The 11002-nt window shown below is 34.3% G+C and overlaps 1 protein-coding gene across 1 annotated transcript; it reads left to right on the top strand.

The window, feature by feature from the left end:
- Positions 1–1473: 1473 nt before the first annotated feature.
- Positions 1474–10697, top strand: LOC106475305 (golgin subfamily A member 6-like protein 6; the record flags this gene model as incomplete). The annotated part of the gene is made up of 6 exons (XM_013935995.1): positions 1474–2014; positions 2435–3739; positions 3866–4569; positions 7466–7588; positions 8782–8922; positions 10566–10697. Coding segments are annotated over exons 1-6 (2946 nt in total), but the record flags the coding sequence as incomplete, so codon positions are not given.
- Between the last annotated feature and the right edge of the window lie 305 nt (positions 10698–11002).

An 11002-nucleotide genomic window follows, 5' to 3' on the forward strand; every position in this document is an offset into this window, starting at 1 on the left:
AGACCGATATTGCTGATAAAACTATAGATGTTGAGGTTGTTTCTTGTGAAGCACAGACTGATGTACTCAATAGAGCTACAGATGTTGAGGTAATGTCTTGTGAAGCACAGACCGATATTGCTGATAAAACTATAGATGTTGAGGTTGTTTCTTGTGAAGCACAGACTGATGTACTCAATAGAGCTACAGATGTTGAGGTAATGTCTTGTGAAGCACAGACCGATATTGCTGATAAAACTACGGATGTTGAGGTTGTTTCTTCTGAAGCATGGACTGATACTGTCGATAAAAATAAAAAGGTTGAGTTTGAATTGCGTTATAAGGTAGATATTGATGATGATACCATTAAGGACAACAGAGCTACTGAGCTTATAAATTGCTCTATAGATATGCATTCTTTTCTAAAGCATACTGACAGTAGTAGGTTCCAAACAGGTGGAAGTAATGAATATAGGAAAATGTTACGAAGAAAGCTAACGGCATTGAAAGAATACTTGCAACAAGAAAAGAGCAGGAGAACATTTTCGGAAGGCCAGCTGGTCATGAAAGTAGAGGATATGAAAGATATTGAATCCGATGCATCGGGTATTTATGATCAACTTTTGGAATTAGAACATGAGGTAGGATTTCTTGATATGAGTATTCAAGATTTGACAGTAATGTTAAATAGAGAGAAAATGGAAAATTTTCATCTGAAGCAGAGACTTGGTAAGCTGGAAAATCCTGCTGATGAGTCTTTACTTGAAAGAGTTTGTTCTACCCGAGCAAATTTAGACGACCCAAAACCAGAGAGTGTTGATTCTTCAGAGGATATATGGTCTGGCCTAGAAGGATATCAATCTGCTTATGATAATGTTCACAATCAGCTAAAGACTCTGACAAGAGAGAGAGAAGAATTAATGAAGAGTTGGGAAACTTATAGCGATGAGCGAAAGACTCTTATTGCTATGAAGTCTGACTTAGAGTTCCAGATAAAAAGTGGAAAGTCGGAGTTAGATAATATGAAGCACAATATGGAGGCAGTAGAAGAAGAAAACCAGATGCTTAAAGAAGCATTCTTCAAACTGCTAAAGACCTCGGAGCTTGGGAAGACAAACAGTTTTAATGGAGAAGCCATTATGCAAGAACTGATAAATTGTAATTTCAGCTTGAGGAGTCCTGGTTTAAATAATGAAGAGGTACTCACTGAATATAAAATTAACACTTCTGGGGAGGATCTTGGTCGAGAGAGACTTCACTAGCCCAAATAACAGACACAAGACATACTGACACTACCAAGCTTCCTTTTCATCATTCTTGTGAATTTTGGAAGCTGCTAAAAGATCATCATGAAGTATTACAGAAGGTGGAAGATCTAAGTCGTATCAACAAGGAATTGGAATTAGAGAAACAAACAGCTTTTCTGGATCTGTCCGAAAGAGAGAAAATAAAAAATTTGGATGGTGCGTCACAAGAATCTTTTATGGTTCTAATATGATGCAAGAACCAAGTTTTGATGGAGAAGTGTTTGATGAGACTGCTAATTCTTTCAAGGAATTGAAGTTTGAGAAACAAACAGCTTTTCTGGATCTGTCTGAAAGAGAGAAAATAAAAAATTTGGATGGTGCGTCAGAAGAAACTCTTATGGTGTTTAATATGCTGCAAGAACCAAGTTTTGATGGAGAAGTGTTTGATGAGACTGTTAACTCTTTCTTCTGTAGAAATAACCTTGCTGGTTTTAAGGAAACATCAGAAGCTGAGAAAATGGAAGAAACCTCGACTGACAGGACGTCAAAAGCATTAGAGGCAATCTCGGATAATGAGTATTTAGTTCTTAGGTCTGGTTCTTGTGAAGAAACAGTCGTAAATCAGAAACCTGGTCAGGACTCGGGTGCCGAATCCAACAACAAAGCTGTGTTAATCTGTGTAACACCAGTTGCCGGACACGACATTAAAGAACGCTGTGCAGGTTTAGAATGTGCACACGAGTCTGAAGTGGAACTTTGTACAGTGTATAATGATATATCACCTCAGGGTATTACTAAAGGCTCTCCATCTCCTGTATTGCTGCAGCTACAGTTGGAGAAAGAGCAGGAGAAACTTAAAGCTTTAGACATGTTCTAAACTTATCAAGATCTAAGAACTTCTGCTGAGATGACATTTTGTGCTGTATATCATTTTCAACACAACAATATTCTTTGGTAAACCAAACACACATAGATGTCTTCCAAATTTCCATTTGTAACCTCTGCTGATAAAAGTCTTCCATAACAGCTGCCCAAAAAAGATGTTCTGTTTCTAATGTGTGTTTTTCATTTAAACTGTGTTTGCAGTGACCACAGTTTATAGGATCTATGTCTTCTAAGTTATGTGAAGTCTTTTTAAGTGGAACATCGGAGTTCTCCTGCAAATCTGACACAGGTGGAAGATAATGGAGTTCCAAATTATTTTTAAGTGTTCGAGACAATTTACGTATCTCTGTCCTCTCTACAAGTTCTTCCTGTTTATGGTTTTGTTGAAGCTGTTTGTAATGAAGAAAAAACGAAAACTGAACAAGTAAAACAAAGTGATGATCAGAAAGAGACTCCAGATGAAGCTTGTAGCTTCGAAAGTGAACAAAGAGAAGGAAATCTGGAGACATACCAATATCGTACTGAAGACACTAACAATTATCAGCAAGAACTGAATAATCTCAATTCAATGCTTGAACAAAAAACTAAAGAACTAGTTAAACTTGAGAAAGATTTCAAAGGGCAGGAAAATGAACTTTGGAGTAGGGTGAAAGAAATGGAGTTACTTCTTGAGACAGCTGAAAATTCTAAAGTTGGGATGGAAGCAACTGTTGTGGAATTGGAACACAAATTGACTTCGAAAGAAAATGAATTTGCTGAACAAATTCAAAACATGGAAGAGCAGCTGTCGTTTGACAATTGTGTAATTAGTAACCTGAAAAAGGACGTCAGTGTCGTACAAGAAGAACTTCTTACAGTGAAAGAAAAGAGTAATCAAATAGTAAAACAACTTAAGGAACAAATGGAGAATCTAAACGACAGTGAGATAAATAAATGTCAAGATGATAGTGGTAACTCCAGACCATTTTTATTTGAAATTGAAGATCCTGTTAGTCTGCTGGAAACATTTTTCAAACTAGTGGTAGCTAGAGAGGCTAGGTCGATTGAAGGATTGAATGGTGAGCTAGAGAAATGTAAAAAAGAATTAGATAATAAATTTCAAGAACAAGCGGAACAGGAAAGGAAGGGAGAAGAATTGGTTAACGAAATTAATTTAGTGAAGGCTTTGCTAGAAGAGAAAGAAGTATCTCTTGCTTTACTTACAGAAGAGAAAGAAGAGGAGAGAATAAAAAATATAGAAGAGTTGGAAAGAAAATGGCAAGATGAAGTAGAGTCAATACAGAAAAAACAAGAAGAAACACTAGAATTACTGAAGATAGAACATGAAAGTGAGAAGGAGTTAATTAAAGAAAACTTGTACGGAAACTATGAAATGCAGATTACAGAATTAAGAAAAGAAATTGAAAGAAAAAATTGGGAATTTGAACATTTAGTGTCAGAACAAGAATGCGAGTTGAAAAAGCTGAATGAGAAAGAGATGAATGAACTGAAAAGGAAAATTATTGAAGAAAATGAAAACCAAATAACTATTTTGCAAAAGGATATTAAAGATAAAGAAATAGAACTTGAACTTTTAAAGACAACACACGAAGAAAAACTACAGCCTTTTCATCGTTTAACTTCTTTACGTATTCTTCGTGTTTCATTGCTAAAGTTTTCAATTCCTCATCTTTCTCCAAAACTTGATTTGTTAGTTCCGTTATCTGTAAGTTGTATTTTTTATTCAAATATCTGTTCTCGCTCTCTATTTTAAGAGGAAAAGAGAGAATTGAAAATCAAATTATCAGAAGAGAATGAAAACCAAATATTTTCTTATCGTAAGGAGATAAAAGAAAAGATCGAAGAAATTATGTTTTTAAAGATAAAACATGAAGAAGAAATAGAAAGAATCAGACATGGAATGGAAAATGAAAAAAAATCTTTGAATGATGAATACAGTTTGGAAATTTCACAGTTAAAAGAACAGATTAGAAAACAAAATGAGGAGCTTCAGAGCGTGATGTTGCAGAATGAGCAGGAAATAAAGAAGACGAACGACCAGAAAGGAAACGAGACGAGTGATCTTGATTCTGAGGATAATAAAAGCAAAATAGATGCTCTGTGTAGAGAAATTGAAGAAAAGGTAAAAGAACTTAATCACTTAAAAATGAAACATAACGAAGAACTCCAAACTATGAGACAGAAAATGCAAACTGATAAAGCGGCTATGCTAAATGGACTACTCAGAGAAAATCAAAAGTACGTGGACCAGTTTAAAAAAAATATGAATGAGAAGATTAAAGAATCTGTGAAAATGGAGGTTCAAGCAGCTAAAGAAAGTGCTTGGAATCAATACTGTAATGAAATTAAAGAAAAAGACAAGATTCTAAAACAGTTGCAGGAAGAGATAGAAGCATACAAGACCCATCTTAAAGACGTGAACACCAAGTTGGTTCCAAACTTTGGAGGAGCTGGAAACGTGAGTACAATTTTACTAACTTATATATTTTTTTTTTAGTCAGAGAATTAATGATGCAACAGTTTCAAACATGGCTGTAAATATGTCGGGAATTTAATTCTTAGTCACATAAAATGGTGTTTCATATATGTGTAACGGTGGCGATACTAAGGTTTACACTTTCTTGTGTCCTAACATAGTTACTATGTTGTTATTGGTGTTACGCCTTTTTGAATCGTTTGAGTTGCAGATCTAATAAACTTTATGTAACTTTAGGTTTCTGCTCTTTTTAATGTTTAACTGTTTTTAACAGGAAGAATCCACATTTTAACCAATATTATTGATGAGGATAATATGTAGAAGAAAGTGTGTTACGTAAAATTCAGTAAGTTACTGCACTGTACTGCTATACATCTTGTATAAACATTCGGTTGACATATTTATAGCGTACTTTCAGTTGTATGAACTGCTTACTAAATTTTACATTTCCTAGCTAGAAAAAAGTCACACACACTCTCGTATTATAGTGTATCATCCATAATTTCAGAAGAACACCGAGATTTCATCCACTCTTGGAAAGGTAACCCAAACTACTGCTTGTTATCTGGACAAGAAACAGTTTATTTCATGTGTGGATTATATAACCATGTTACACAACACTAACACAGTAGGCATTGTCTAATTTAACCATGTAAAACAACACTGACACATTAGACATTGTCTAATATAACCATGTAAAACAACACTGACACATTAGACATTGTTTAATATAACCATGTTACTCGACACTTACACATTAGACATTGTCTAATATAACCATGTTACTTAACACTGACATATTAGACATTGTCTAATATAACCATGTTACTCAACACTGACACATTAGACATTGTCTAATATAACCATGTTACTCAACACTGACACATTAGACATTGTCTAATATAACCATGTTACTCAACACCGACACATTAGACATTGTCTAATATAACCATGTTACTCAACACCGACACATTAGACATTGTCTAATATAACCATGTTACTCAACACCGACACATTAGACATTGTCTAATATAACCATGTTACACAACACCGACACATTAGACATTGTCTAATATAACCATGTTACACACCACCGACACATTAGACATTGTCTAATATAACCATGTTACTCAACACCGACACATTAGACATTGTCTAATATAACCATGTTACTCAACACCGACACATTAGACATTGTCTAATATAACCATGTTACTCAACACTGACACATTAGACATTGTCTAATATAATTAGTGTTGAGTAACATGGTTATATTAGACAATGTCTAATGTGTCAGTGTTGTTTTACATGGTTATATTAGACAATGTCTAATGTGTCAGTGTTGAGTAACATGGCACATTAGACATTGTCCACAGTGAATCACGGAACATCACTTATGAAGATGAGGGCACTGTGACTTCCTTTCTCACATACACTCGTGCAGTCTTCTGTTCCCAAGGTCGATCTGGCTGGCATAGGATAGTCTTACCTTCCTTCCAAACGTCATCCTGGTGAAGGCATCAGTAGCATAGGTTTTGGTTTTGATATGTAAACCATGGATGAACTTACCATTCACTAATTGTGTAGATGGTTGGTTGAACCTTTACTGCCTCAATTGGATAGTCTCTTTGAAGTGAAGTCACTGCTACAATATTTTTTCCTTTCTTACCAGTTGTGCCACATGACACTAGAAACTACCCGAGTAAGCTATAATAATTAAACTTAGTATTCTGAAAAATTGTTTAATCTCAAAGTCTTTAAGTTCAAGAGATGTCCACTTCAATCTACAATTTGTGTTTAATCTCGAAGTCTTTAAGTTCAAGGGATGTCCAGTTCAATCTACAATTTGATCAGTGTTCAAGGGATGTCCAGTTCAATCTACAATTTGATCAGTGTTCAAGGGATGTCCAGTTCAATCTACAATTTGATCAGTGTTCAAGGGATGTCCAGTTCAATCTACAATTTGATCAGTGTTCAAGGGATGTCCAGTTCAATCTACAATTTGATCAGTGTTCAAGGGATGTCCAGTTCAATCTACAATTTGATCAGTGTTCAAGGTATGTCCAGTTCAATCTACAATTTGATCAGTGTGTGTTATTGGGTTATACTAGTTTTGAAGAATTTCATCAGTAACCCTGAACACAAGTTAACTAGAGAGAGATAAGCTGGACTTGTATCATAGTGAAAAGTATTCAACATCTATTCTTATCCCTGCTATTGTGCTGCTATATGATGTTAAGAACTGAACAGTGGCCATTGTCAGTTTATCTTCACTTCACATATCCAGTGTATAGGTTTGATACCTTCTTATCCAGGTGATACAGAATTGTCACACTGGGTAGCTCTTCTCCAAACTTATCAATGTTTTCTACCGATACCACTGCAGGGTTAGTTATGAACCATCGGGTAACAACAAATCAGTAACCGTATGAAATCCTTTGTACTGTATCACCCAGTCTTTCTGTTGTAGAAGAAACCTGCTGTGGTGTATGTGCTAATATGAAGAGGTCACCTCGGTTATAATATTACGTTAGTACATCCTGGTATACATTTTAATGTCTTCAAGTAACAGTACTGTGTACGTAGTATCCACTGTGTGTACAGTATTTCTAAAGTTCAAGGCAATCTCCCGTATAATTACTCCTCATAATAAATGTTACTTTTCATCCCACGTGTGAGGTTAAATTCGACAACACTGTCTTGTGTGGACCCTCCTTTCCTAGATGTCTCTCACATTTTATCATTCCAGCTTCGTATTTTGTACCCTAGTTTTATTTAACTGTTCTTTAATGACTAGGCTACTCGTTCATTTGATGGAACTTTAAAAGTATGAAAAGAATATGCTGTTGAATTACACATACATTTTTTAATCTTTCAGATCCCGCCAGACACAACCCAGTTGTCTAACTTAAAAGAACTAGAAGAGGCAAGAAAAGATTTAGTGAAGTTAAACGAGGAAGTATCGGCTTTAAATTCAGAAAAAGAAGCCCTGGAGTCTCAGGTATTTCATCGTGAATGTTTTATTAATTGAAATTGATTTTTTTTTCTATATTTGCATATTTTGAATTGTGAGAAAATTACTGAAAATGTTTAAAATTTTGCACACTATGATATTATTTTAATTCTCTATATAATCTGTGGAAATTTTTTTCTTATTTGTTCTGTGAATCACAGTCTCTCCGATTCAAAATTCTTTTAATATCCCTCGTTACCCAATCATTGTTGCTGTTGTGGGGTTCACAGAGACTATTTGTTGGATGCCCCCCTTACTCGTCAATATTGCTCTTGTGGGGTTCATAGAGATGAATATTTCATGATTATTTATCTAAATGTACAACTATATATTGTCAGCATTTTCCCTATCCTACTGAAAATAGATTGTCCACTCTTGAGAACACTTAACATAACCCAGTGAGCTGTAGTAAAGAAAGAACTTGGTATAATATTCAAAGTAGCCAGTTACTGGGGTTATATACAGTGTTTACATGATTTTCTGAACTTTGACCATCCCTAACCTTAATAGATCACTGCTGCAATGTACAGTGCTTGAATACATAAAAATGAGAATTTATGCTGATCTAGACCCCCAAAAAAAAATTACTTTTGAGATCAGTACAGATTCAAGAAGAAAATTTGGTGGGATAAAGGGGTAGGAAAATATTTGGCAGCCCCCTAACCGCAGGCCTACTTTCCTTGGATTTGCCTGTTGTATAATACTCTGAACTGATATCTGTCTAGTAATTAGTTACTAGTGTATTTTAAACGGAGAGCAACACATCTGATATTTACAATTTTCAGACACGTTTAGTCTCTGGTGATAAACACGCAGTTCTGCTTTGTAGTTATTTAGAGAATAAGTACTGATGCTGTTATTACACGTGGACTTAGTGTTTTCTGTGGCATAGAAACGGCTCTTTTCTATGTGTTTTTTAAACGTAAAGTTTGACGTAAAAGTCAGTTCTTTTGTTGGAACTTCAGTGAATGTGTGTTTGTTTAGTTATTGATTGGATTTCAGGCTTTGTAAAGACCTCTGAAGTTTTTTTTTGTATTAAATTTTATGTTGACACGGTCTTACAATGATAAAATCTTAGACCGTTACCACAGGTCTGAAGAAGTTTGGAATGTTTTATGTAAGAGAATCCAAAATGTATTGCTATTTATTGTCACTTTTTTTGAGAATGAATTCTGTTTCAGGTACAAGAGTGGAAATCCCAGTATGAGTATATGGATCAACAACGTTTGATAATGAGTGGCTTTTTAACACAATACAGGGAAAAATCGGAAAAACAGAGCCAAACGAAGGTGGAAACCGACCCTTCATTAGTTCTCGGAGAGGTATGTAATGAAAAACTGACTTAGATCAAGTTTAAGGAGCATGGAAGTGGTTTGTAGTAATATGTCTGATATATATTCAAGTTAGATTAACCCAGAAAATAAGATGATCCTGCAGGTGGGCTGCAGTTTATTTTCAACCAGTCAATACCATTCAGGAAGCATGTGCATGCCTGTATTGCAAATTTCAAACTTGAAGTACGTATAATAACCCTAGCTCTAATTCAAAAATATTTTGTGATCTTGTAACATTTTTATTTTATTTTATTTTTCTAGAGAAAATGGACAAAATATTCAATCTTATAAAGCTGTTTAGATCTTGGTTTCATCCCTTTTATAACCTTACAGTGGGTAATTGAACAACTACTAAAGAATTCATTTATCATAATAGCTACAAATCAAATCATGGAAGGGTTAAATAATACAAAATAATTTACATTCATGCAGAACCATTTATGCAAACATTTAAAAATTAAGCTTATTAGTTATATCACCACGAATATATTTGAACACAATTAAGTAGAAAGTTTGATTTTTTTTCAACATGGCATAAACACTAACACTGATATTTTGTATAAGAATCATGCTTAAAACTATTTCAAAACTAACTGGAAGTTCAGCAGGAATTATTGATAAACAAGATCCTCTTTCTGTTGCACTGCATTTTCAAATACTTAAATGATATAGGTAAAACACTGGTATTTTAATCTGGGTTTTCTTGGAAATGTGAAGTTGGCAGCAAATTAAATAGAGACGTTCAAATTGAAATGCTTGTACTCTTATTTGTCATGATAACTTTTCATTTGATCAATACGAAGTTAAACTTCCAGACTTATTGCTGCATTTCATCACAATTGTCACCATGTTGTGATCTACATTATGTAGCTAAAAATTGAAGTCTGTTGTTTAGTAAATAAAACTTTTCCTATACCACTATATTCCACATGCATATTTAATATTTTTTGTGCTGTAATCTTATGCATCTTCATTTTTTAGCTTGTGAAAGTGTCAGAAATTTTACTTTTTTTCGTAATATATATAGTAATGTAAATATATGGGTGTGTTGGCAAAGGATTCTTCTACAATAGGTGTCTGTGACTTGTTGGCGATAATTTTGACAACCGTAATATCCATAGTGTAGAGTTTTGTACATACATTCAACTTGTTTCTAATATATATATGTTAGAAACAACTTGAATGTATGTACAAAACTCTACACTATGGATATTACAGTTGTATCTTAAACACTATACAGTTTTCTTCTTGTCAAAAGTCCACTTTGCCCAATCCAATTACTTTAGAATTCAGTTGACAAGCTGAACTATTTTTCTCTATTTTATCGAAATTGTATCCGTGTATAATTCACTTATGCTGTCATGTGAGTTACTGTAGTTGTATCTTGAATTTCCAATAACCGTCTTGTTTTCGTACTTTCAATAATCATCTGCTCTTCATACTTCCAATAATCGTCTTGTAATCAGTGTGGTGGTATACTTTTATTAGTCTTTCGTCAAACATGTAATAATTTTTTTTATTTTTTCTAAAGCGTGAGTTAAAGCCTACTGGTTGTAAAAGAGATTGGAGTTAATGTATATGTTTCTGCTTCAGCACTTTCCATACATAAGTTCCTTTTTGTTTTGCCAAAGATTTCTGGGAACAAGAGTAACTTGACAGACCAGAGTAATGCCGTCCAGTTAGAACTCACAGAAACAAAGCAGTTATTGAACCAACTCAGAGAAAAACTTGAACAGAAAGATAAAGAAGAGATTCAAAAAGAGGTAGATACATTCTCAGTTTTGGATATCTTTATGTAAAAATGAGGTCTACTTACAACTGGCAGGGAGTTTTAGTTGACATTGAATGATTTACTGTACACTGCTGCTGTCTTTGGTTTTAGGGATGTTGAATTATTTACTGTAGACTGCTGCTGTCTTCTCTGGTTTTAGTTGACATTGAATAATTTACTGTAGACTGCTACTGTCTTCTCTGGTTTAGGGATGTTGAATAATTTACTGTAGACTGCTGCTGTCTTCTCTGGTTTTAGTTGACATTGAATAATTTACTGTAGACTGCTGCTGTCTTC

Source organism: Limulus polyphemus, unplaced genomic scaffold, assembly GCF_000517525.1.
Source record: "Limulus polyphemus unplaced genomic scaffold, Limulus_polyphemus-2.1.2 Scaffold8376, whole genome shotgun sequence".
NCBI lineage: Eukaryota > Metazoa > Arthropoda > Merostomata > Xiphosura > Limulidae > Limulus > Limulus polyphemus.